Source organism: Eubalaena glacialis, chromosome 8 (assembly GCF_028564815.1).
Source record: "Eubalaena glacialis isolate mEubGla1 chromosome 8, mEubGla1.1.hap2.+ XY, whole genome shotgun sequence".
NCBI lineage: Eukaryota > Metazoa > Chordata > Mammalia > Artiodactyla > Balaenidae > Eubalaena > Eubalaena glacialis.
The window spans coordinates 110,061,597-110,087,836 of NC_083723.1; the positions used below are offsets into that span (position 1 = coordinate 110,061,597).

The 26,240-nt window shown below is 39.7% G+C and overlaps 1 protein-coding gene across 1 annotated transcript in view; it reads right to left on the reverse strand.

Annotated features, from left to right (window-relative positions):
* Positions 1–2,805: 2,805 nt before the first annotated feature.
* SLC35B4 (solute carrier family 35 member B4) overlaps positions 2,806–26,240 on the reverse strand; it is a 38,748-nt gene continuing 15,313 nt past the window's right edge. Inside the window, exons 2-10 of the mRNA XM_061198741.1 lie at positions 20,990–21,103; positions 17,977–18,079; positions 16,745–16,794; positions 14,277–14,358; positions 13,997–14,057; positions 12,371–12,480; positions 10,945–11,020; positions 7,925–8,000; positions 2,806–7,066 (exon numbers count right to left, since the gene is read on the reverse strand). Of these exons, the coding sequence (XP_061054724.1) occupies positions 6,820–7,066; positions 7,925–8,000; positions 10,945–11,020; positions 12,371–12,480; positions 13,997–14,057; positions 14,277–14,358; positions 16,745–16,794; positions 17,977–18,079; positions 20,990–21,103 (919 nt within the window). The 3' untranslated portion in view covers positions 2,806–6,819. The remainder of the gene's footprint in view (positions 7,067–7,924; positions 8,001–10,944; positions 11,021–12,370; positions 12,481–13,996; positions 14,058–14,276; positions 14,359–16,744; positions 16,795–17,976; positions 18,080–20,989; positions 21,104–26,240) is intronic.

The window sequence follows — 26,240 nt, forward strand, 5'->3', positions numbered from 1 at the left end:
ACACTCTTCGACATCAATCGTAGCAATATTTTTTTGGATCTGTGTCCTAAGGCAAAGGAAACAAAAGCAAAAATTAAACTTAAAAGCTTTTGCACAGCAAAGGAAACCATCAACAAAACAAAAAGACAATCTACTGAATGGGAGAAGACATTTGCAAATGATAAGATTGATAAGGTGTTAATATCAAAAAAAAAAATATATATATATATGTATATAAACAGCTCATACAACTCAATATCAAAAAACAACCCAATTAAAAAGCGGGCAGAAGATCTGATGGGCATTTTTCCAAAGAAAACATACAATGGCCAACAGGCACATGAAAAGATGGTCAACATCACTAATCATCAGATTAGTAATGCAAATCAAAACCCAATGAGATATTACTTCACATTTGTCAGAATGGCTATCATCAAAAAGACCATACAAAACAAATGTTGGAGAGGATGTGGAGAAAAGGGAACCCTCGTGCGCTGTTGCTGGGAATGTAAATTGGTGCAGCCACTGTGGAAAACAGCATGGAGGTTCCTCAAAAAAGCTCCAGAACTACCTTATGATCCAGCAATTTCACTCCTGGGTATATAGCCAAAGAAAATGAAGACATTAATATACATGCACCCCAATGTTCATAGCAGCATTATTTACAGTAGCCAAGACATGGAAGCAACCTAACTGTCCATCGACTGATGAATGGATAAAGATGTGTATATACACAATGGAACAGTACTCAGCCAAACAAAAGAATGAAAGTTTGCCATTTGCAACAACATGGATGGACCTGGAGGGTATTACGCTTAGTGAAATAAATCAGACGGAGAGAGACAAATACTGTTTGTTATCACTTATATATGGACTCTAAAAAATAAAACTAGTGAATATAACAAAAAAGTAACAGACTCACAGATATATAGATATATAAACTAGCTGTTATCAGTGGGGAGAGGGAAGGAGGAGGGGCAAGATAGGGGTAGGGGATTAAGAGATACAGACTTCTATGTATAAAATAAATAAGCTACAAGGATATATTATATATACAGCACAGGGAATACAGCCAGTATTTTGTAATAACCATAAACAGAGTATAATCTATAAAACTTTTGAGTCGCTATGTGGTACACCTGAAACTAATATATTATTGTAAATCTACTATACTGCAAAAAAAAAAGATTGGGTGTGGTAAACTGCTTTGAAAGTTGCTTTTGCATTAAGATTCATTTAGAAACTAACACACCATTGTAAAGCAATTATACTCCAATAAAGATGTTTAAAAAAAAAAAGATTGATTTAAAGGCAACAGATGGAAGATAAAGAGAGCTGGCCATTGCAACATTACAAAAATACGTTGCTATGAAGGCAAAGAGGTTTTGAGAGATTTGCTACAGAAACTTACCGCCATGAACCTCTAAAATCTCCCAAAGTAAGCCGATCCTCTTTAAATTTCTTAAATAGAAACTGACCTGTAGCCTGAGAAGTGGTTTGTGAATGATCCAGCTGCCAGGCATTAGAAGACACATTGCTTACCATCGTTTGTAGTAAAATGGCCCACCACTATACAAGGCAAAAATTGTAGAGCTTTTGAAACTGCACACAAGCACTTGAAAGGTAATGGTGACTGGAAACACCTGCAAGAAATTTATCACTTTTATTAAAAAGCAATGATTGTACAATTCCAGATAAAAAACCAGGTGTCTGATGAGTTGTTTCTGAAGGTAGAAAATAGCTCTTTATAAGAAATCATGGTAAAAAGACTCATTCAATTTGTTTGGCAAAACATTTTATTCACAAAATGTCCCTTTCCTCCTTAACTCTCTGCTCAAATAACTCGTAAGGCTGGAAGCCGACATCTGATATTTACATAGCTCAAAATCTGAATACTCACTAATGTCTTAGCTGTTCTACATACTCTGCTGCTGTCTAGTCCCCTCCTCCCCCGATCTCTGTTCTTAAATCACAGTATGAATGAAGAGCTCGGAGGCTGGATAAATCAAATCCCCATCATCCCTCCCCAGCCCCACAACACATAATCTGTTATGAAATCCTACTTAAAAATCATCCTCTTTTTCTTTGGAGGATGATGCCATTCTCTGGAATGAAAGCAACTAACACAGAAATGATTTGTGATTGCAAGTGATATACAAAGACATTTTTATCATGTTGGGGAATAACTACTGCTTCTCTCGGTTCACGGGAGTCTTCTTTACATCTTAAAAACTATAAATAATCCAATGTGCCAAAGAACTATTACAAGTTTTCCCTTAAAAAATATGGGTCTTATTTCTTCTAAATGTCGACCAAGCTTTTCCCCCCACCTATCTCTGGTACCCTCACAGCTTGCCTTACTTGATTGAAATTGAGGACATTTTGCAGGATCTTAGTGATTTAAGTAGGTAAAGCTCAGAGGAGTGTCTCAGTATGATACTGAGGAGACAAAAAGACAATGAGCTCTAGGCATCAGCTGATGCAAACCAACTATGCCAGCTTCGGAGACGTAAGGGTCACCCCAGGCAGCCTACTCCAAAAACTTTTAAGCATCTTTAATGGTACCTGGACGGCAGCTCCTGCACTGAGCATCAAATAGATGGAAGGTGCTAAATTTGTAATGCTCTGCCCTCCTCCCACCAGGCAACCGGAGAACAAAAAGCCGAATACCCACAACTCCTGGTGTGTATCCTTCCTTCCCTCTCTGGCTTAGAATCTTAGGAATGTTTCGTCTTATTTGTTTTCTTGCTAATCAACTGATGAAGAGTGGGAATGGGTATCAGGAACCCATTAGAAGGTTTCTCAGAAACTTGAGGGAATAAGAGATCTTGGTAAGAGTTTATTTATTCATGGGACAAAAGTCAGACCCTGGTCCCTCCCTTCTCTGCAATGTCCACTGTGAGGAAGCTGCTAGAAAGAGACAGCACACTACAGAGTCTCCCACCCCAGCCTGGTACACACTGAACATATTCCAATGCTTATGACTAGTTATTTTACTGACACTGGTTATACTCGTTTTCAAAGGTCACGCATCTGTAATAAAAATGGATTTTATCTATATTGACAGTTCTTTCAACCCAAGACTGAACTGCCACAGGTAAATTCCATGCACATTTTTCAGAATAAAGCTATTGAGACCAAAATGCTCATAATTCTATTTACTCCTATAGCCAAAGAGAAACAAACTACAACAAATTATAGGATCTTGATTTCAGATCTCTACGTTGGGGTGCCTCTCAATGTGCATCTGTGGAGATGCTCAGGTCTTTGCTACATTGTCTCATATGCCAGCTGTCCACCAATGAGCATGTCCACCAGCCCAGACCTAATTCACTGGTTTACAATTACTCCTGACCTAATGCTTTCCACCTTCGCTCACCACAGGCGTTTGGCACTGAGAGTGAAGTCAGCTAGAGGCAGGGTAAAAATGAGCAAAATACAGATACTACTGCTTTCCAAATATAGACAGGAACGTGGTAAGGATTCTCAGCCCCACTTTGAGCTGCAACAGAACATATAAATATTTTCACATTACATTACATTACATCCCGTTCATATTCATCTACACATACATTCACATACTCTGCCAGATATTCACATCCTTATGGACACACCCCCCTAGTATCAATGCTTGTAACAATGTATAACAAGATACATGCTACACAGATATGTATACCCTGTAAAAATCCACAGAGAAACACCCAGAGTCCCCAAAGAATAGAGGCATAAACAGACACAAGATTATAGGTGTTGCTCAGTAGAAAACTATGCGAGTGACCAGAGGTTGCTGAAGAAGCTGGAAGTGGGGGATCAGAAGTGAAAAAAATATGCAGAAGGGCGGAAACGTGCTCAGGGAATGACCGCGAGATATTTATTAGAATCCTTAAAAATTATCAGGTGACCTTCCCAGAAGAATGGAAGGGGTTTGGTAGGGGTGGCACAGATCAGCTCAGCTTTCGTGGTTTTTCTTCACTCGACACAATGACCCAGTTAAAGTACCATATTCATTTTGGATAACTGGGCACGAAGAAGGAAAAAACTATTTGGATTGTGTCTAAATACTTTAGAACTAGATAGAAACTTATCAAATGCATTAATGGTTTTAGTTGGATGAAAAAGAAAAGAAAGGATCAAAAATAAATTCCTAATAAAAAATGAAAAAGCATTTATAATATGACAGTAGAACTGTGGTAAAGGTTCTCTACACATTAAATAAAATAATTCAAGTATCCCCCATATTCTCCTGGTACCTCACGACTCTGGTCAAGCTGTGAAGTGAGTACACGGGTGTACCCCCACCCCCCCACGCACACACTGTATTTTCTGGCTAGTCATTTGCTATTTGATCTTTGTTCTAAGGGTAGAGTTTTGGATGCCTTAAACACCAATCTCTCTTGTAAACAAACTAAACCCTCTATCTCTGGGGCACAAAATTACATGGTCTTGACCCAGAGAAAGATGAAAGGCATTTAATGGACATTTCTCCTCCAATTAGGGATGAGTCTGACCCTCTATAAAACAGTTTATTTGCCCTTTTAACAGGGATTGAAATCAGTTTCAACTTGGATTGAAAAATAAGTTAACCAAGGGGAATAAATTGTTTAAAAAAGTATTAACTAGTGTCTGTTAGATTTATTTCCTTATAACCAAATACTAGAGAAAAAAACCAATTCCCAGGGCATTTAAGACATTCTGTTCTTACATGCGCTCATTTCATTGTATGAGTGCCTTAATCTGTCCATACATATCCTCCTGTTAATAAGACCAGCAGAGGTGTTCAGACTGAGGAACACACACTCTCTAAAGCCAGAATCTAAAACCTCGTGGACCCAGTTAAATGCTGTCTGTGTACATCAACACTGTTTCAGTAACTAAAAATTGTAATATTTCCCATCAACATAAAAAAAGTGATACTACGTCATGTAAGGCTCTATCCTGTTAGGAGTTACCCTGTCAAGACTCCAGATATGCAGCCATCAAATAGCCCCTGGGGACAGGTTCTTCTATTAAACAATAAGAAAAGCAGCTTTTGTTGTTCTTGTTTTTAAGAGGATATTTAACACATGGTATTTATAGTACCGTCAGTCTGAGGAACTCTACAGTACCTTTTGAGTCCATGAACAAGTTCACTCCTAATTCCGCATCTTTTAGTGTAGACCTTCACTGGCACTGAACAGCTGTCAATGTCCAGAACGACAAATTGATCTGAAAACGCTGTGACTTAGGTGGAGAAACAGCATCCACATTTTATGTAACAAAAAACCCGAGCAGCCTAAGTGACTTCCCCAAAGCAACCCGGTGGTTCTAGGACACTTATCGCAGACGCATCAGGGAATAGCTCCAGATAGTAGAATAAACACACCACACCCTGGGTGAGCTCAAGAGACCCTGAGAGCCAAATCTCGATATAAGAACATAACCTGAACCCAGCGCAGAAGGAGGGGCCTCTGTCTGTGCGAAAAGATGGGCTGGTAAGTCTGACGGCCTCCAGAGCACGTACCTGCGTGAGACAATGAAGGTCCGAACTGAGTGAAGGACAAGGAAATAAAAACACTGACTTTCATGCTCTCCTCTTCTCCCGAGTGATCACAAACCACACAAGAGCACACACACACCTACATGTGCCATCCTGACACTGTTCTTCTTTCTCAAAGTTATCCCATGGGAGGAAAACCAGACCTTTGAGATGATTAGCAGAAGGGGGGCATGTTTCTATTAATACATATGATAAAACACACACACTCCCATACCCATCAAGAACATTAAGATGACATCCCCCCCCCAAAAAAAATACATTTCCATTTTAGTTGTGATTTGGCCTGACTGATACACTACATCCACACCCACTGAATATACTGGTTCACTCATTAGCCTGGCTGGTCATAACTATCAGAGTTGCCAGGCGGAGCTGAACGTCTCTGGTTGAGAAGCATTTCAAGGGCTTAACCTCCCCCATGTGGAGCCCACCCTCAGTGCCTGTCTGTGCTCTCTGGGTGCCCCTGCCCCGGAGGCCAGCTTCTCCTGGGCCATCCTGGTGTCACCATCTCAGCTCGAGGCTAATGAATCAGAAAACTGAGAGAAGACACAGAGAAAAAGTCTCTCTTTCCCAATTCAAACACAACCTTTCTTTCTTATTAACACTGTGCCATACAGAGATGCTGCAGCTTTGTTCTAAGTACAGAAAGCAAAAGGTGCTAAGGTGCTTTGTTCTAAGTACAGAAAGCATATGACTTTTGCATAGAAACAAAAAAAGGAAAAATGTGGGAAAGGATTCCCACCAGTCCTGCCCCAGGGTCACCAGGGTGCACAGGGACACCTGCTTCTTTCCCCACACACAGGAGAAAGCCCAGCCCCAGCATCACCGGTGCCTCGGTTCACCCGGCCACTCGGTTGTTCCTGGTGGGGGGGTGCCTGGAGTCTGCCTGAAAAGTGCTGCTGTGGGTGGCAGGGTGATGGAACAAGGGGAAAGGCCATGGGAGGATAAAGACTGTTACAGCAGAGAATCATCAGGACAGGGAAAATCTTGTCCAAGACCGTGGATGTAAAACTAGTAGGTCTGGGGACTCAGATTTCAATAAGCAAGTACAGTGCTGAAATTTTGGTAGAAACAACAAATGGAAAGGCTGTTCAGTAGTGGAGAACTGTTCTTTTTTCCTATTTCAGGGTTGGGGCCTTCTATTCAGGGTCCACAAATGTTGGTCTGTATAGTCATGAGAAATCTGAGAAGTCCGTCCCTCTGAGGATTCTCTGGCACGTGGGGGGTGATTCAGCATTAACCAAGGTGAAATGGTGGCCAGACCCTGGCTCACTAGCCTCTGGTCTCTCTGCTCCAGGAAGGCCTCAGTTCTTCTTGGCCTCCTTCTGAGGCTGGCCTTTGGTGGTTCCCAGGTTGTTCCACACCTCTGTGTACATTAGGGTCCCAATGAAGACAAACAAGGTGCCCAGCCAATGCCACAGAGTGAAAGGGTTCTGGAAGTACAAGATGGAAAAGACGAGGCTCACAAACTTGCGTAGAGTCACGACGAGGGTGACGGTGAGGGAGGCGCATTCTGTGGTCAGGATGAAGACGCCCCAGATGCACACGTACCTGGAGGGGCAGGGTTAAGGTGGTTTTCTGTAGACAACCCAGAGATCAGTGGGAGAACCTTCTGGCAAGGTTCTTGGCTTTAACATTCATGTTCTAGGAACCAAAAAACATGGGGGTTGGCTACAGCTGCCCTGAGGCACTTCCTTGCTAGAACATCCTGCAGAATTCCTGGCCTGCCATTGCATTTGTGGATCCTAACCTGAAACTGCCTGAAAGCCTCCTATTATTCTTATCCTGGATTCTTGCCAGAGTTTACAGAGAAGTCGCCTCCCCAGTAATGACAGAAGGTAACACTCTCAGTAAAGGTGATCACACCTCCTCCCAAAAAGAACTCTGTAGGGCAAACAAATGAGGTGACTTCAGAGGAATGAGGTCAATCTCAATCTGTTTCACTGTTTCAAAGACTCAGTGATTTTTATAATCGACTTAACGGTGGTTCCAAAGAGCCATTTTAAAAATTAGGTTTTAGTTAATTTGAAATTTCTTGCAGGATTTTGTGGCAGCTTGTGAAACATCCTAGGACACTGGAAAACTCCATGTAGAAATCACAGCTCATTTCTGTCATATACTAATCCTTAATTACCCATTGATTTCTACACCTCCACCCAGAGCTTTTCCTTCCTGGTGCCCTGGGACTTACTGACCCTCCACACCACCAGCATCTCTTCCCCGCCTCTTCCCGCAACAAAGGAGCTCACTTGGATGGGCCTGTCTGTCTCCTGCTTACTGCAGAAGAGATCAAGGCAAAAACAAAACTCACGGCACTGCACCATTAGAAGAAAAGAATAAACATTCCTATGCCAAAATACCACAGCAAAGGCCATATGGCAGAGGGGTGCAGAGGGGTGCAAAGGATACTGGGTGATGACATTCATGAGGAGGTAGAACCACATGATGGGCACTATCACACCAACGACTGGAACCTGATATAATTCTGCAAAGATTAAGAGGAGAGAGAGTTATATCACTTCTGACAGCTTCTGTTTTCATCTTTTTGAACAAAGTAACACAGATGAACATAATAGAAATAGAAGCGTTATTTCTCTTGCAAATACATTTGGATCATACACCACTTACTTGCCTTGATTCAAGGCTACACCAGCCTCAAGAGTCATTACATTGGTTTCTTAAAACAAATTATAATTTATTTTACTTTTAAAATAAACTCTTTACCGTTCACCTGAATAGGACCCCACTTTACAGAGAAAGACTGTGAAACACAGAGAGGTTCAAAATGGTATGGTCTTAAATGACAGTTAACACAAGATGTAAGATAACCCATAACTAAATGCCATTTGGAAATATGTTCAATCCTTAATCAAAGAATTCTAAATTATACAAGGCTGTACCATTCTATATCTATTAAGTTAGCAATTAAACATTTATAAATAATATCCTAATCTGGCAAGGTGGTAGTGGAACTAGCAGCCATTCAGTGGGTGATAGTATAAATTGGTGGTTTTTTGTTTTGTTTTGTTATAAATTTATTTATTTTATTTATTTATTTTTGGCTGTGTTGGGTCTTCGTTGCTGTGCGTGGGCTTCCTCTAGTTGCGGCGAGCGGGGGCTACTCTTCGTTGCGGTGTGCGGGCTTCTCATTGCGGTGGCTTCTCTTGTTGCAGAGCATGGGCTCTAGGCGCACGGGCTTCAGTAGTCGTGGCTTGCAGGCTCTAGAGCGCAGGCTCAGTAGTTGTGGCGCACGGGCTTAGTTGTTCCGCAGCATGTGGGATCTTCCTGGACCAGGGCTCGCACCCGTGTCCCCTGCATTGGCAGGTGGATTCTTAACCACTGCGCCACCATGGAAGCCCTGGTGTTGTTTTAAAAATCAATTTCGCAATATGCATTAAGGAGCCATAAAAGTATTGCTTCTTATTCTTAGGAATTAATCCTAGTTAATTCAAAAGAAAAAAGTTTTATATATTTTGCAGTCATATTTATAATAAGGAAAAACTCTGAATCAATCTAAATGTCCAATGATAGAGCAAGGACTATGTAAGCAAAGGTAAGCAAACTAGATGAGGCGTTATATACTTGACAAAAAAAAAAAATCGTAAAGATTATATATAGTCATATAAAAAACTCAGAATGAAAGTCAAAAAGCAAGTATAAAATTATATCTACACAAGGATTACGACTATGTAAGAATGTATGTTAATAGAGTCAGGAAGGAAACTGGTAAAATGAAATTAGCTCACGTGTAGGGTGAGGAACTGTAACTTTCCTTCCTTTAAATACATTCTTATGTTAGTTTTATATCATGAGACTTGCACAGTAAATATGTGGGAGGAAATAAAATATCCAAGATCAGAGAATAAGGACATAGTAATCCTCGAAGGGTCAGTTTTTTTGATATTGCTAAATTGTTTGTGGGGCTTGAATTATACAGCATAACTGAGGAAAGTGTAACAAAGTGATGTTGAGATCTGGTTAGTAAATGAACATTAATTTTCGTTTGCAAAAAATAAAAATTCATATATATAAATAATTTATTAAAATTGTATGTCTGGACTAGTGGGAAATCCCCATAATTTGGTATACTTAGCAAGTATTGAAATGAAAAGAAAGTTAACAAATGTTATTCCTGTTTAATAACTTCAAAGATTCACTGTATCAATTTGCTGAGGAAAGACAATCAGTATGACAAAGTATTCAGACAGATGTACAGTTCCCTTAGAATATTCAAGGATAACACGTTCATCTGAGACACTTAAGCAAGAGAAAAAAATGTATACTTAACTTAGGAATGATTCTAAAGATTCAGTTTTTTGAAGGCAGACCTTAAAACAATTTTTATAAAAATACCCATCCCTGTGACTTTTAGAAGGAGCATTCTAGTAACTAAATCAATATCAATCCTAAGGAATTTGATAATGTGTTTATTTCCATAGCCCTTTGCTATGTGGGGACTCTAAGAGACCTTAAAAACCACTGCGTCAAAAATCAGCTATATGTCAATTATACCTCAATAAAAAAAGTCAGAAATGATTGAGTAATTCAGAGCCTTAAAAACTTTCTTACACGCTGCTGCCATCACACACTTTGCAGGCAAACGGGACAGGCAATTCTGCAAACTCAGAGAACAGTCACAACTTCACAACTTGTGACCAGATAGCAAACAAATGTTTACTCGGCACCTACTGTCATTCTACAAAATACACTTACCATTTTAGGTCTGAGCAACATAAAGACGTAATTTTAAAAATGTGTATTTGTTCCTTGTGTATTCATTTGTCTGTATAACAAGCTATGTCTTTTAGTAGATAATCGGATTATATCAGTAATTTCTTTCAAGTTAACTGGCAATTATTAGCTAATTTATTAAATACTTTAAAAAGTAATAGCTAACTTACACTGTAGACATTTGAACTAATTTTGTTTACTCCTACTACCTACCTACCCTGTAACTAGGAAAAAGCCCTGTCATCATTTTTGTTCCTCCTTGCTCAGAGGCAGCTCGGCCTGGATCTGTGAGCAGACTGCCTTTCCCAGCAGAGAGGGATGAACAGGAGTAAAGAAGTTGGACTGCTGCCCAACTTCTCACGGCTCCAGTCACTGCAGTATTATTACTATTTGTTTGCATTCTCAGAACATCATACATTCCACCTTCAAATGCAAACACAAATTCCACAGCAAAACAGAAAATTTGAAGATACTGTCTTACTTCATTTGCAAATAATTGAGAAGTGCCTATAAAAGCTTTTGCTGCCGCAACCACTGATTAATGGCACTATATTCCAGGAAGGTGGAACAGGGACTGTTTCCGGGGGACAGATGATTTGGATAAGATCATGAAAAAAGCAGTGGTCAAGTCGAGAGTAAGATGGAGACACTGCCTCTGAACACTGTTAGGTAATTCTACTGGATAACCCCAAACTCACCAGAATTATTGAATAGAACTGCATGGTCATAAATGTCAGAAGCCAAGAAGATGAAACCAGGAAGTGGAAGGGCATGCTAGGGGAAGAAACATTTCATGTAAATTTAAATGCAAAAACATTACAGAAGAATTAGAGTATCTTTACAATGATTGAAAGTTTTACAAGTTGTTTAACAAGCAATATCAAGAAAAGCAAGTCAGACTTATTTGTTAAGTTAAAAGTATCCAGTGCTACTGACCACTTACATTGTAGGGCATTATATCAACCCCCAAATGACAGTTCTTGCCCTACGAAGTCTGATGGTCATTACACACAAAACAAAAAAATAGAGCCAGCATCCTTTCCTCAACAAAAGGGAATGGAAAATTGAAACACACGGTCATTCTGCCCAAAGGATCTGCTACATTTTACTATTTTTGAGAACGGTTCAACAAATATAACGGATTTAAAAATTATATGGAATGTGCAGGCAGATTTTAGGGAGTTCAGGAAACTAGTGGGAAAAGAGATTGGAGGACAATATGAAGTCAGGGATAAAGAAATGAAGACAAGAATAAAAAGAGATTGAAGAGGAAGGGGAAACAATAGGTAAGCAAAGATAAGGTGCTTGACAACAACCCACCACTAGTACCACCACAATAATAAGGAATCACAGTAAACATTTACCAAGCAGTTAAGTATACACCAGGTACCATGCTAAAAGAAACACGGAAACCAAACAGAATGTTCCTTTATTTTTTAAATTCTCAGCCGCATACTCTAGTTCTAATTAAATATCTCAAATTGCTTGTCTGCAACTTCAGTACAATCGGTTGGCAGGGAAGGAATCCCTGAGATTACTGAATCTGGAGGCAATGATATCACCAGGACCTTGAGGAGCCAGGCATTATTTCAACAGAAAAGACGGAGGAGAAAGAGGAAAGTTAGAGGAGGTGGCTCTAGATCAGCAGTTTCAAACAAGAAGCGAAAGCGTATAGAATTCACTAATTAAACTCTCCCTCAAAGGAATAAAGCCTATCTGAGGGACTTACTCCTCAAATCCCATCTTCCCCAACTCTCCCAAATGCCTGCCCACACATATTCTCCTTGGCATGGGGTTTCTGAAACTTCTATTCCCTTTCTAGGTTTCCATATTGGTTTTAACTTGATTTCATCTATAGGAACATTGGGTTCCTTGTCCCTTGGGGTTGTTCCTGGTTGGCAGACATGTTCTGTTCACACTGACTGATGATGATCACCTCGTGTAGAGAACTGTGGCAGCCTATTAAAAGTGCCAAAGTCCGTGGGCCCCAAAACAGTTTATTGGATAATAAATTGATCCTTCGACTACATCAGAAGGATGACATATCACATTTGAAATAACATATTACAATAACAATAACAACTCAATAATTTTCATCTTCCCTGGGTTCAAGAAATTGCTTACGTTATAAAACAAAGCCTCCTTGGAGTGTTTCCCAAATTGTTTGTACAGAGTCTCTTGGAAAATACCCATCCTTGCTGACATCAGAAGAGCGAAAGTCAGTGCCCCAATACCTAAAAAGCAAACATCGAGTTACAAGATGCCTGCATTTGCTAACTTCCAGATCTTTTCTTAAAGAACATTAAGTTCTACAAACATTACACACTAAATGTGGAACATGTACAAAATTTAAAAAGAAATAAAAATCAACCACAATATTACCATCCAGTCCTAAATAGTTTGCTATCTCTCTCTGTATATATACTTAGGTAGATATTTTATGCTGAGACAGGATCATAATGAATATATAATTTTACATCTTGCTTTCTTCACGACCTTTTTCCTGGATTTTCCTTCAAGTCATTCATTAAAATTTTTTCAAAAGTATGGCTGCATATTATTCTATCATGTGGATGTACCATACTTAAATGTCTTATAATAGGAGAATGGTTAGATTACTTCCAATTATTTCATCATTAAAATCAATGTACATCCTAGTACATAAATCTTTAAACAAAATGTTGATTATTTCCTTAGGATAAACTCTCATAAGGGGGATTACTGAGTCAAAGGTTGTAGACATTTTAAAAACTCAATACATACACATACTTTTTTTCCCAGAAAGGCTGTGTCAATTTACCATAAACAGTTTATATGAAAATGGTTGCCTTACTGCATCCTCAGCAGCAGTGAGAATAATCATTTATTATCTTGCCAATGTAAGAGACCAAAATTAAAAGGTACTGCATCTTGGTTTCAACTTGCGTTTCTTTGATTACTAGACTAGCAAGGCTGAACATAAGTTTACTGAACATTAATTTTGTCCCCATGAATTGTGTGTTCATGTCTTTTGCAAGTTCTTATTGGATAAAGTATCTTTCTAATAGCTGATAAAGAGCCTTCTATGTTAAGAACAACAACCTAAAGAGATAAAGTTTCAAAGTCAAGAGGCGAGGAGAATACAGTTCTTTCATTGCTACTTTTCTTCCATTTGGTCAGTCTCAATATCTTATTGCCATCACTAACTTTCCCCTCTCTATCATACACAGCAAGGGCAAAGCTCTATAGGAGTTGTTTGATTAATTCAACAAAGAGATATTTGTATTTTTAAAAACTCCCCAGGAGATTGTGATGATCCGTCAGGTTTGGGAACATTGCCATGTGGAACAGCTTATGAGGAAAATAAATCTAAGATTTAGAAATGGGTCCCTTGGAAATTTAAAGAGTCAACTGCTGTAATGTGCCCTCCTTTTGTAGAAGCTTCCGCTCAGCAGACAGATCATAAAGAAATGGATGATACTCTACTGCTCCCAGAGAGTGTGATGGGCAACTAGACACAGACTTTTCTTTCTACACCAGTGGCAACCAAGAAAGCATCCATGCTGTAGAACACGCTACCATGAATACAGACTTTTTTTTTTTTCGTTTCTTGAACACTAAGGTTCAGAGATATATAATCCCAGACGCCTCTCTCTTCTATGGCATAATTTGTTTAGCCGAAGCTTCTTGCCAAGAAACATATCCCTTAGGAGAAACCTCTGAAAACAGAACTGCAGAGGCAATTAGCTTTATTGTAACTACTGTACTTGCCTAGCAACCACCATGCAAATGCCTGGAATCCATCATTCTCACTCGAGCTGGACTGGGAAGTCTAGGAAATAAGAAAAAATACGAGGTACAGAGACCAGAACTACATTCAAGGGGCCTCGATACAAGGGAAATATTTATGTTACCCATTTCCCTCTACCCTTCTCTTTCAGAGATTTAAATCCTTGTACTACATGAGCATTTACATTTATTATATCATTAATAAGTACCTGGGCCCCCAAGGCAAGTAGTGAATAGAAATCATTTGTGAACAGATTCTTACCACCTGCTTTGCTGACATGAAAGTGCAAATAAATATCCCCACAGACACCAGGGCAATGGAGGTATATTTGAATACACTGTATCTGCAAAAATAAGAAAAAGAGCACCTCAGGAAAGCACAGATACAAATTTCCACATGATGTTGACAGTCAGATGGTTCATGAGAGTACACATCACCAAAACACAATCAAGGGGATCACTTCCCAGCAGAGTCCACGTAAGTCTGTGCGTGAAAGAATCAGGATGCTGACTAGTTTCTAAACAACGCCCTTTCTGGTGGTGTTTAAGACAGTTTGTTTCCCATAGTTTGTGCACCAATAGATGGTTTCATCAGAAAACAAAGACAGACCAGACATGACAGCCCATCCTGCTCTCGAGTCCAAATGAAAGCCTGATAGATCTTAAGGGATGCCTGTTGCTTTTCCTGGCTTCTGGGGCCCAGACCTGAGTGTGAAGAGACACAGCAGGCAGAGGAAGGACGGAAGGAATATCAGGGACCAGCAGCAGGACTCCACACGCAGAAAAGAATTCAACTGTCCCCTTTCAGGGGAGGGGACTGTTTTTACGTCTCTTGAATATTGTTTTTAAATGTTGGCATAGTTGGATAAAGCAAGTAATATTAAATTAATAGGACTATCACCAGTAATAACAGCGGCATTTCACATTAACTAAAATAGTATCAATTAACATCCCTCTCAGGCTCTTGGTGATAAAGCAAAAGGCCTCAGACAGGAATGAAAAGAAGTTAAAACCTTACATCTGAAGTTTTCTACTCAAATACTTTGTATAGTTCTGGTCACAGCGCCTCAGAAAAAGGCCAACGGAACTGGCTGAGGGGCAGAGCAAGGGGCCAAGAGCACCACGCTAGAGAAGAGGGGCGGGCGAGGACACAGGCACTGCTGCAGGCAGAGAGAAACATAAGGGAACTCTTCAGCCTGCAAAGATCAGACAGAGAGGTCTAAACAATAATGAAGGGCATGGTTAAGGTGAATATAGATTTGGTCTTCAAATCCTGGAAAGGGGAACACACTATAAACTTGAAGGGTGCTACTCAAGATAAACAAAAGGAGATAATTACTAATCCATGATATTAGACAGTTAGCTTAGGGAAATTCCTGTTCTCTGGGTGATATAGACTGGAGAGAGTCAAAAAAGACTTAGAGAGATTCAAGATGACAGACTAAAAACAAGCTCTTAAGGAAAACTGCAATGTTTAAGGCCCCCGACATTTGGGGTATGTCAGGAGAATACATTCCTTTTATAATAAGGAATTATATATTATACATATATATATGTATCCCTGCTATGTGCCAAAATCAAAGGCTGGAAAGACCACGGGTCTGTCCCAATGTGAACTTTACACTACCAAGAAGCACAGGGGTCACTTCAAAGATAATGAACCTGACCATTACCTCCGTATGCATGAACAGAGAGAACCTAGAAAAGAAATCAACTACAATGGTGCTTATCTGGGGAATACATAAGCCTCAGGAGATAAAGAGCTCATGATAAGGAGCCTTTTCATGACACATCCCTTATTACTTAAAAACTCTAGCTTCCCACACTGAATTGACAGCTACTTTCCAAGCTGGTAGAGTTTTAATACTTCGGGCTGGGTACTGAATACACTGAAAAGCAGGCACCAACTTGCACGATTTTGGTCTGAACAGTGAGGATGAACTTCCCCCTGAGAAGTGTTCCAGACTGCATGGGCTGTCTCTGCCCCACACACCTCTCCTCCCTGGGAGTGAGGCTCCGAATGAAGGTGAGAGACAAATGCTTGGAAACAGCATCCCAGATACTTCTGATATTTCCCAACCGTACCCAGATAGAGCCACTGGTGACAGTTACAAAGAACGGTCCTGAAACTTTTCATTGCATCTTGTTTGGCCACTAGGGCCTTTGTTAGGAATTTTCTTTATAATACGTACGATTATCTCTTAGCTCATTGTGTTGTACACTTCCTAGGACAGCACTGTCCCACAGAACTTCAGTGAAGCTGGCAATGTTCCACATCTGGGCTCTCCAAGACGGTCACCACTAGCCACATGTGGCTACTGAGCACTTAAAATGTGACTAGTGAGATGGAGAAACTATATATTTAATTTTATTTACTTTTTAATATTTAAATTTAAATGTAAATAGTCACATGTAGCTGGTGGTGACCACGTGGGACACTGAAGTTCTAGATCAATTGGCTTCGTAGATTAGTATGGTACTAAAGATTCAACAATGACAAGAGTTTATTAATTCTACACAGAGAATATGCTGCTCCAAAGCCACAGGTGGGGCCTCTTACCTGGTCCACTGCCTCAGGAATGGGCACCACTGTCACAGACAGAACTAAGAAACAAGGCAGATGGCCAAGAGCAAACTTATCATCACTATGAGAAAAGGAATCCAGATGAGCTTATGGCTGGGGCTCAGCTTATCCTTCCTATACACAAAATATAAAAGAGTATTGTTTACCTTTTCTTCAAAATGATAATTCCTAGAATCATGTTGGCAATTAGAGAACCCTGTGAAAAGAGACAACAGAGTTTTAGTGCACTAGGGAAAGAAGATAACACAATTCAAGATAAGTATGAACAGGGGCAAGGTGGGGGAAATAGCTGGAAAGGAGGAGGTTAGGATGAATGATCAGTGAGGTTCACCATGTTGTTAGGATGGCAAAAATTACAAACCATAACAATCTACACGTAAAATAATACAACATGTTAAAGTTGACAATGAGAATAAAAATGATCAATTCTCAATAAGGGGTCAAAGCTGAAGCTGGGCTAGCAGGAATGAAGTATGTTATAGACTTATTTTTGTCCAATTTCCCATCTAATTTATAAGAGCCTTTAATAAGCTTCTCCTCACCCACAGTTTGACTGAATGAAGTTGTGCAGGGATCTGTCTCTTGTCTGGAAAGTTGTCAATTAATCAGCAAGTGTCTATTGAAAGTCTATTCTGTGATCAATGCTCTGAAGGTCATCTTAGTCATTATAATCAGCTCTGGAAAGTTGCTTTAGGGACAGCACATTCCATCTCACAAAAATCTCAGGCCACACAGAAAAGTTATAATTCCAATTTTTACCCATTTTGCATTCTTCTGCAATCCTAACTATATTCCCTCTTGAGTTCCTTTCCTGTTCTTCAGGGAACACTCGTTCTTATTTATATGCAAACTAGCTCTCCCACCATGCATGAGGCAAAGATGAAAACCTCTGCTGCTTTGAGAGAAGCCCTACCTTCATCAAGAATTTCCTTTTATGTAATTATCTGAAGTTTCTATTTTCAAAAAAAATCAGAAAAGAGAAGTATCTATATCATGTACTAGAAGTAAACGTAATTTCATGGAAGAAACAAAAAGTGATGAGAAATAAGTTAAATAACATTCATAGCAAGAACGAATATAAAACCAACCAGATGAAGGAAATTAAAGGTAAAATCTGTTATCCGGGGAAATTTTAACTTTCGTTTTATTAATCACCTGTAAGACCTCTGATAAATAAAAGTAAACCATCCACTTTCATATTTCTCTTTTTGCCCTACTTCTCAGATGAAAGCCAGCCTCTGCTTATTCATCCATGAGACCTATTCTTACACCCTAGACTTTACTCCTTATAGGCCCCTTTCTACTTTTGTCTTGTGTAAATGGACCCACTTTGCTGCATTTTCCAGAGGAACAGGTTCACATGAGCCGGCAGACTTACAGATCTAAATATCATGTGCAGGGGCATGGCGATGTTGAGATTCAGGGCGTAGTTGTTCACCACGCTGACGGTGAAGAACATGGTCACCATTATGGCGTAGTACCTGAGAGGCAGAGACAGCAGCTCGTCACACAGGATCCACGATTTCAAGAAAATCAAGTAGAGAAGGAAATACATATTTTTGGTTAAAAAAGTATTGTGCTTATTTCCTCTGGATTAAAAGATCATATCACTATTATAATGTGAAGTCAAGCACCAAGTACATATGAAAATACTTCACAAAGCCAGAATAACATGGAAAAAGTTTGAACTATAGAATGTGTTCCAAGAAACACTATTTTAATATTTTTCTAGTACGTACAGCAACTATAAACAAGGCTTCAAAAAGAGTTACCTGATAGACAGCAATAGGTTTTTTAAAGTGAATGGATAATTTTTATTATTGTATCAGTTCTTTGTGTATAATTTTCATGTAGCTCTAAAGAATTTAAAAATTGTTAAACTCTCTCAAATATTTCCTCTATACACTTGTTTATACTATTAATTTTCACTGTTTCTAAAGAAAAGATGTGCTAAGTCAAGGGTTACTTTCACCCTAGCAACTTAAAATTATCCCACCTTTTGAACCAGTGGCCTCCAAATTAATGAGGGCATCATTTTACTTGCATAGATTTGTATTTAGAATTAGGGCCCCTGTTTTTTGAGAATGTATAGGTCTTTAAATAATAATAAAAAGCAAAAACTAAAAGAAATCCAGGAACTCTAATCATTTAGAAAGATAAAGGGATGAACACAAATAACAAGTTATAAATAAATTAATATTAATTAAATAATTTTTAAGATGCCTTTCATACATATCAGCTTAAACCATTTAAAATGCCGTTTTTTGGTAGGTCAAAAGGGGTTGAACATCAGCAATTTCATATGATTCAACCTAATACATTCAAAAAGAGAAAAATAATATTTGAAGTACATGGCTAAAGAATGCAGGGCAAAAGTGAATAAGTGGTTCCATATTCTTCAGGAAATGTCGGAAGTCTTTGAGCACAGATCCCCATCCTTTTCACCTTTGCACATCTGGAGAAGGTGACAGCACTGAGTCTCAAGTTATCTTCCCTGACAAGAACCAATTTTGCGTTCCTGGTGAGGTAGGGGGCTATCTGCCCTCACAGGCAGCCACACCAGGGCTAAATGAACACAGTCTGGAAAGTCTGAAGAGCTCTACAATGAATGCAGAACACAGTAATACACACATGCAAAGTTACTGGTGAGAGCTACTTCGCAGCTTCTAAATAATATACTACTGGTGATTTCACAAGCTTTCTTGCCCAATTTTCCTAGTTCCGTCTTGAAAAGATGCCATCTGGAGATAGAGGTCATCAAGTTCTTTCAGGATAATTAATTCCACATCACTGCCTACATAGTATTGCCTAGAAATCGCTCAAGGAGATGAACGACACGAGGAAGATTTTGATTAGGGCTTCCCAGATAGAAAATAAAATAGCCGGCACGAATTGCACACATGGGAGCATGGTTGTCAGGGAAGGTTCATGGGGAGCCTCCAAGGGCAGGTTAGGGAGTTTGGGTTTCACTTTGAATCTAATGGTGACCTGAGTGCATGTGGAGTGGGTGTCATGATACAACGGTAGGAAGCTGAAATGGAGGGATGAAGAGGTGATAGGCAGGAGGTCAGCCAACCAGGCTATTACTATAAAAGTCATGGCGAGAGTGAATACATTCCTGAACTACGCTAGTGGCAGCCAGAGAAGAAAGAAATAGTGGAAGGAGGAGGAAAGGACCAGAGGAATCAAAAAATGCTGGGGCTCCTACTCTGATATAAATGCTGGTCTTGGGAGCAGAAAGTTTTATGCAGATACTAAAGCCAATGGGGGAAGGGAAAGTATTCAGAATATTTAGCATCACCTTGGGATATTTAAAAATACAATATTAGTAACAAAATTCAGCCAGATTTTCTATAGCGGGCTACTCAGGAAGGCTGCAAAATAACACCAATGAATCTTAGCCAGTCCTTGGATGCAATAATACCAGAACATCCCTCTCAAAGAGATTAAGTGACACTATCCTACTAAATACAACTGGATGGATTACACTTTGTACGTGTGTGGTTCTTTCTTTTTCTTTTAATTTAATTAAACAACAAGGACCTATTGTACAGCACAGGGAACTCTACTCAGTATTCTGTAATAACCTATACCGGAAAAGAATCTGAAAAAGAATGGATATATGTATATGTATAACTGAATCACTTTGCTGTACACCTGAAACTAATACACTGTAAATCAACTATACCCCAATATAAAATAAAAATTAAATTAAATTAAAAAAATACACTTTGATTTCAAGTCTTTCACAGCAAGGATGCTGTTTTCAATACACTGTTTATTATAACATCTGCCCTGTTTTCTGTTTTGCCCCATGAGTATAGTTATGCAAATTTGGACTAATGGATGGAGGTCTGGAAGCAACAATTTTACCTTAGCTTGCCGTTCATTTCCTTTTGATTGAGGTGAAAGTCACATAACATAAAATCCACCATTTTAAAGTGAACAATTCGGTGGTATTTAGTACATTTACAATGTTGTAACTACCAGCTCTATCTCCAAAAGCCATTAGTCTTTTAAAAGTAACAACGATACCACTCTTAACATATTTGATAACTTTACCAACAAGAGGAAAATATGCATAACTGGTTAAAAATTGGTTGTCACACCAGGCCTTTGACCATATACCAGACAGACACAGACAGACACACACACACACACATATATATAGTTGCCTCCATCAGAGTTATTTTAAGTGTCGTGGCAGGAATTTTATTCTAAAAATAGGCTCCCTGGAGCATCACAATGTATTAAATTTAGAAAATGAATTATTCTACTGATATCTTTGATACCAATCTTATAAAACGATGCCGCATATTCCTTTTATATAGGTACCAGAAAAGCTCTTAACTTAAAAAAAAAGGCTAAAAAGAGACTTCAATGTGCCATACCTTATTGGGATAACTGGATGCTTCCTTCCCAAATCAGCTTCAAAGAGGAAGCCTTCCACAGCGATAAATAAAAATTGTGCAAATGTCACAATGTTCCCGCATCCTGGATGCTTCCTGTGTAGTGAATAATAAAAAGAAAAAAAAAGACACAGAAAACTGAGATAAAGAGCACTAAGAATTGTTTTAGTCATAGTTCAGAATAACAGGGAAGATGGATTTCTGTTACCCACTGTCCTTCTTTATCTCAGTTTTCATATCCCACGGATCACACACACTTAGCAACAGACCCACAGAGAAGAACGTCAGCTTTCTTCCTTTACTCTTCCACAGCTATAGCAGGCCATGAGTAAGAATGATAATGCTCGTTCCTAGAACTATGATACAACTTTCCCAGTAAACTGTAGGAACTTGGTCATAGGTTCTCGTTGAGATCCTCACTTAACCAAGAGGGCTTTAGTCCAGATCCTCGTCAGCTTGGGCACAAGGCCCAAAGTCAGAAATATGCTCAGGTCTCCTGTAATGTTTACATATCCTCCCAACCAGGATATCTCCAAGACTGCTGTCAATCAAAGACTCCTACCCAGTGTTAATGACAGGGATGTTACCTTAGACAGAATCCCCATGGGGGCAACAATGGTGGGGGGCTGGGGGCGGAATCTTACTATTTTTCTAAGTATAAAGCAAGGGATATACATACAGCACATAAGTCCATATATAGTGTACCTGCAGAGGGATGATTAGGAAAAAATGTCTACAAAGGGTCTTTGGTGGGGCTGGGGGGAGGGGCAATAATGAAGGCAAGACTGCGGAGCACTGCTGCTGTCTTACTAGTCTCCACCACCCTTAACGCAAACGTATCAGGGACTCAACAAACGTTCGTGGAATTCAATGGAGCCTCTTCAGTGATCTACTTAAGGGCTGGGGAATCTTCCACAGTGACTGTTAGGAGCAAATCTACAAGGCAGAAAAATTCCTCTGACATCTCTCTTGAGGCACTCCGTGAAAGTTAGTTACTTAAAATGTTGTGGTTTTCTTGAGCTTGTCCTCCATGAGGCACTGCCCAATCACTGGAAGAAGGACAAAGTGAGCAGTTGTCTTTGCTCTCCTGAGGCCTCCAGAGTTCCCACATTACCAATAATCCCATATTACGAAATATAGCGCCCTGTTCTGTATTTTCATCTTCACCAAAGACATTTACCCAAACCTAGTGATTAGAGGGACTTAATTGTATTATTATATATTAATATAATGCTATTTATTAAAAACAACTCCATTCCCTATTGGTGGTATTAATATCAAACAGCAATGCCAAGGATCACATTCTTAAAGACTCCCATCAGGCATAAAAATAAACAACGCCAAGCATAAGCCATTCCCGTACAGAGCTATGCTTACCATCGGAAGCGGAACTCTTGTCCCGCTTTAGGCTCTACTACCTATGAAGGTTTCCTTGAAAACTACTGCTCTATATCCAATTCAACGTTTTCTTTTAGCACTCCTTATGTTTGAGGGACAGGGCTAAACATTGCAGGAATCCATAAATAACCATGTAAGACATTTACCTCATTCTAGGAGCTAATTAAGACCATTAGCCTAAATATGAGTGACAGGAGAGGGAGCTTTAGCTCCAGATAGCTCCTGGCACAGTGCTCTTCAACTCTGGCTAGGCTGCTCTTCAACAGCCATAAGCCTGAGAAGGCTCACCCTCCCAGGTGGGGTGGGGCTCTGGATTTGAAAGCTTGCTTCCCACTAGATCCTAATGTGCATTCGGAGTTGAAAACGACTAGTGTAGGTCTGGGGAAAGGGCTTGGAGGGGTGTGTGTGTGTGTGTGTGTGTGTGTGTGTGTGTGTGTAAGATGCACAGGTAATTCTTACCTGCTGTCACAGGGTTGACAGCCAGTCCACAGTGCTTAAAAGCACACAATGACATGCCGGATATCCAGCTATGCTGCTAACCTTATGACAGTATAAGTTTATTACCCTAAGTTTAGTTTTCTTATCTTTAAAATGGGAACAGGGGGCTTCCCTGGTGGCGCAGTGGTTGAGAATCTGCCTGCCAATGCAGGGGACGCAGGTTCGAGCCCTGGTCTGGGAAGATCCCACATGCCGCGGAGCAACTAGGCCCGTGAGCCACAATTACTGAGCCTGCGCGTCTGGAGCCTGTGCTCCGCAACAAGAGAGGCCGCGATAGTGAGAGGCCCACGCACCGCGATGAGGAGTGGCCCCCGCTTGCCGTAACTAGAGAAAGCCCTCGCACAGAAACGAAGACCCAACACAGCCAAAAATAAATAAATAAATAAATTAAAAAAAAAAAAATTAAAATGGGAACAGTATTAGGGCCTATCTCATTGGTTTATGGTAGAGTAAATAAGCCAGTCCCTGAAATGCACTTAACAGAGGGAAAAAGGCAAAGACTAAAACACTAGGATACCTTCAATTTAAGTATAGGAACCCTTTTAAAGACATTTATGTTGAGCAATTTTTCTCACCTGTAAAATAGAAGTGATGTGTTTTTAACGTCATAGTGAGGATTCAATGAGAAAATATACATAAATCGCCAAGCACAAGACTTAGTCCAAAAAGAGCTCATTATACTTCTTGTTTTCCCTTCCATTTTCTCTTTCCTGAAAGCTTAGGACAATTCAATTAAAGAGTAATTATCAAGAACCTATTGTGTGTGCAGGTAGGTGCTGGCTGAGAGGGAGCTGCCAATTGAATGAGACCTGATCCCTGCCAAACATGGAATATGAGACAGTAGGAACCCAGTGCCCTGTGGGGATGGTTAGAGGACTGTCCTATTCATCTTCACACCACCAATCTCTGGGCACCGAGTCTGGCTTTTACCCAAGCAACTGAATGAATGTGGGATGCCTCACTTTAAGCAAACATGATCTAGAATATGAGGACTGTATGAAAATTAAAAATAAACTATTTCAAAAAATGATTCACTTCTAAAGTGTATTCTTCATAGGATGCTTTAAAAGGCATCATAATAGGATCGTATCAAGGTGGCAGAGGAGTAGGACGCGGAGCTCACCTTCTCCCACAAATGCATCAAAAATACATCTGCATGTGGAACAATTCTCACAGAATATCTACTGAACGCTGCCAGAAGACCTCAGACTTCCAAAAGGGCAAGAAAATCTCCACATAACTGAGTAGGGCAAAAGAAAAAAGAAAAAAAGAGAGAGAAAGGAATCCAGATGGGATCTGCACCCCTTTTGGGGAGTTGTGAAGGAGGAAAGGTTCCTGCACCCGGGGAAGTCCCCTCACTGGTGGCAAAATCAGCTGGGACAGAGGGGGAGCTTCAGAGCCTCAGAGGAGAGCGCAGCACCCTGTTTGCAGAGAGAGACCTGCATAGAAGGTCAGTGCTGCCAGCACTCCCCAGCTTGGGTCGCTTGTCCACTGGGGAGGGTCGGGGCTGGGTGCCGAGTCTCAGGCTTCGGAGGTCAGACCCCGGGGAGAGGACTGGGGTTGGCTGTTGGAGACAGCCAGCACACCCTGAGGAAAGAGACAGCAAATATCCAAACCAAAAACCGCCCTCACGCCAAAAACAATTAAACCCACACAAGCTACACAGGGACACTCCCGCATATAAATAGCCCTCCAAGACTACAGTAGATAATTGTTCCTCCTAAACTCACACAGTAAGAGAAATACAAGCAAAATGAAGAAGTAGAGGAACCACTCCCAGTTAAAAGACCAAGAGAATTCCCCTGAAGGAACAAACAATGAAACAGACCTCTTCAGTCTAATAGACACCAAGTTCAGAAACCAGGTAATGAAAATACTGAAAGAATTAAGAAAGGCTATTGACAGAAATGCAAATTACTGTAAAAAGGAACTAGAAACTATAAGGAGGAGCCAAGAAAAAATTAAAAATTCATTTGCCAAGACAAAAGCTGAGGTAAAGGCAATGAATAGAATGAATAATACAGAAGAAAGAATAAGTGATCTGAAAGATAGAATAATGGAAATTACCCAATCAAAACAGCAGACAGAAAGCCAAATGAAAAAAAAAAAAAAAAGAAAGCAATAAAAGAGACCTGTGGGATAATATAAAGCATGCCAATCTACATATAATAGGGATTCCAGAAGGAGAAGAAAGAGAAAAGGGGGTTAAAAATGTATTTGAAGAAATTATGGCTAAAAGCTTCCCAAACCTAAAGAAGGAAACAGATATCCAGATACAGGAAGCACAGAGGGTCCTAAACAAGATGAACCCAAACAGACCTTCACCAAGACATATAATAAAAATGGCAAAAGTTAAAGAGAGGATTCTAAAGACAGCAAGAGAAAAACAAAGAGTTAATTACAAGGGAACCCCCATAAGGCTATCAGCTCATTTCTCTACAGAAACACTGAGGGCCAGAAGGGAGTAGCAAAATATATACATAGTCTTGAAAGGGAAAGATCTGCAGCCCAGAATATTCTACCCAGCAAGATTATCATTTAGAATAGGAAGAGAAATAAAGAATTTCTCAGACAAGTAAAAACTAAAAGAATACAGCAATTCTAAAGCTATCCTAAAAGACACATTGAAAGGTCTGCTCTAAATAGAAAAGAAGCAAGAAGATACAGGAAGGAGGAAACCACAACTGGAAAGTAAATCACTTAAATTAGCCAGTATACAGATCAAAAAGAAAAAACAAAACCTACTTGTGAAAGTGATGATAAACACAAGGAACAGCAAAAGGATAAACATGAAGATGTAAAAAAGACGTCAAAATCATAAAATGTGGGGAAGGAGGGTAAGAAAATGCAGATTCTTTTTTTTTTTTTTTTTAGAATATATTTGAGCCTATATGACTATCCATCTAAAGCAAGCAGATACAGGAAGGGGGGTTAACATACTTGAATAACAGGGCAACCACAAATCAAAAACATACAATAGATTCACAAAAACCAAAAAGAACACAAGCATAAAAGGAAATCATCAAACCACAAAAAGAAAAACAAAGAAGATATAAAGAATCAACTGGAAAACAAGGTTTAAAATGGCAATAAATACATATGTATCAATAATTACCTTAAATGTCAATGAACTGAATGCTCCAATCAAAACACATAGAGTGGCACACTGGATTAAATAAACAAGAGCCTACAATATGCTGCCTACAAGAGACACACCTTAGGGCAAAGGACACACATGGATTGAAAGTGAGGGGATGGAAAAAGATATTTCATGCAAACGGAAATGACAAGAAAGCAGGAGTTGCAATACTCATATCAGACAAAATAGACTTTAAAG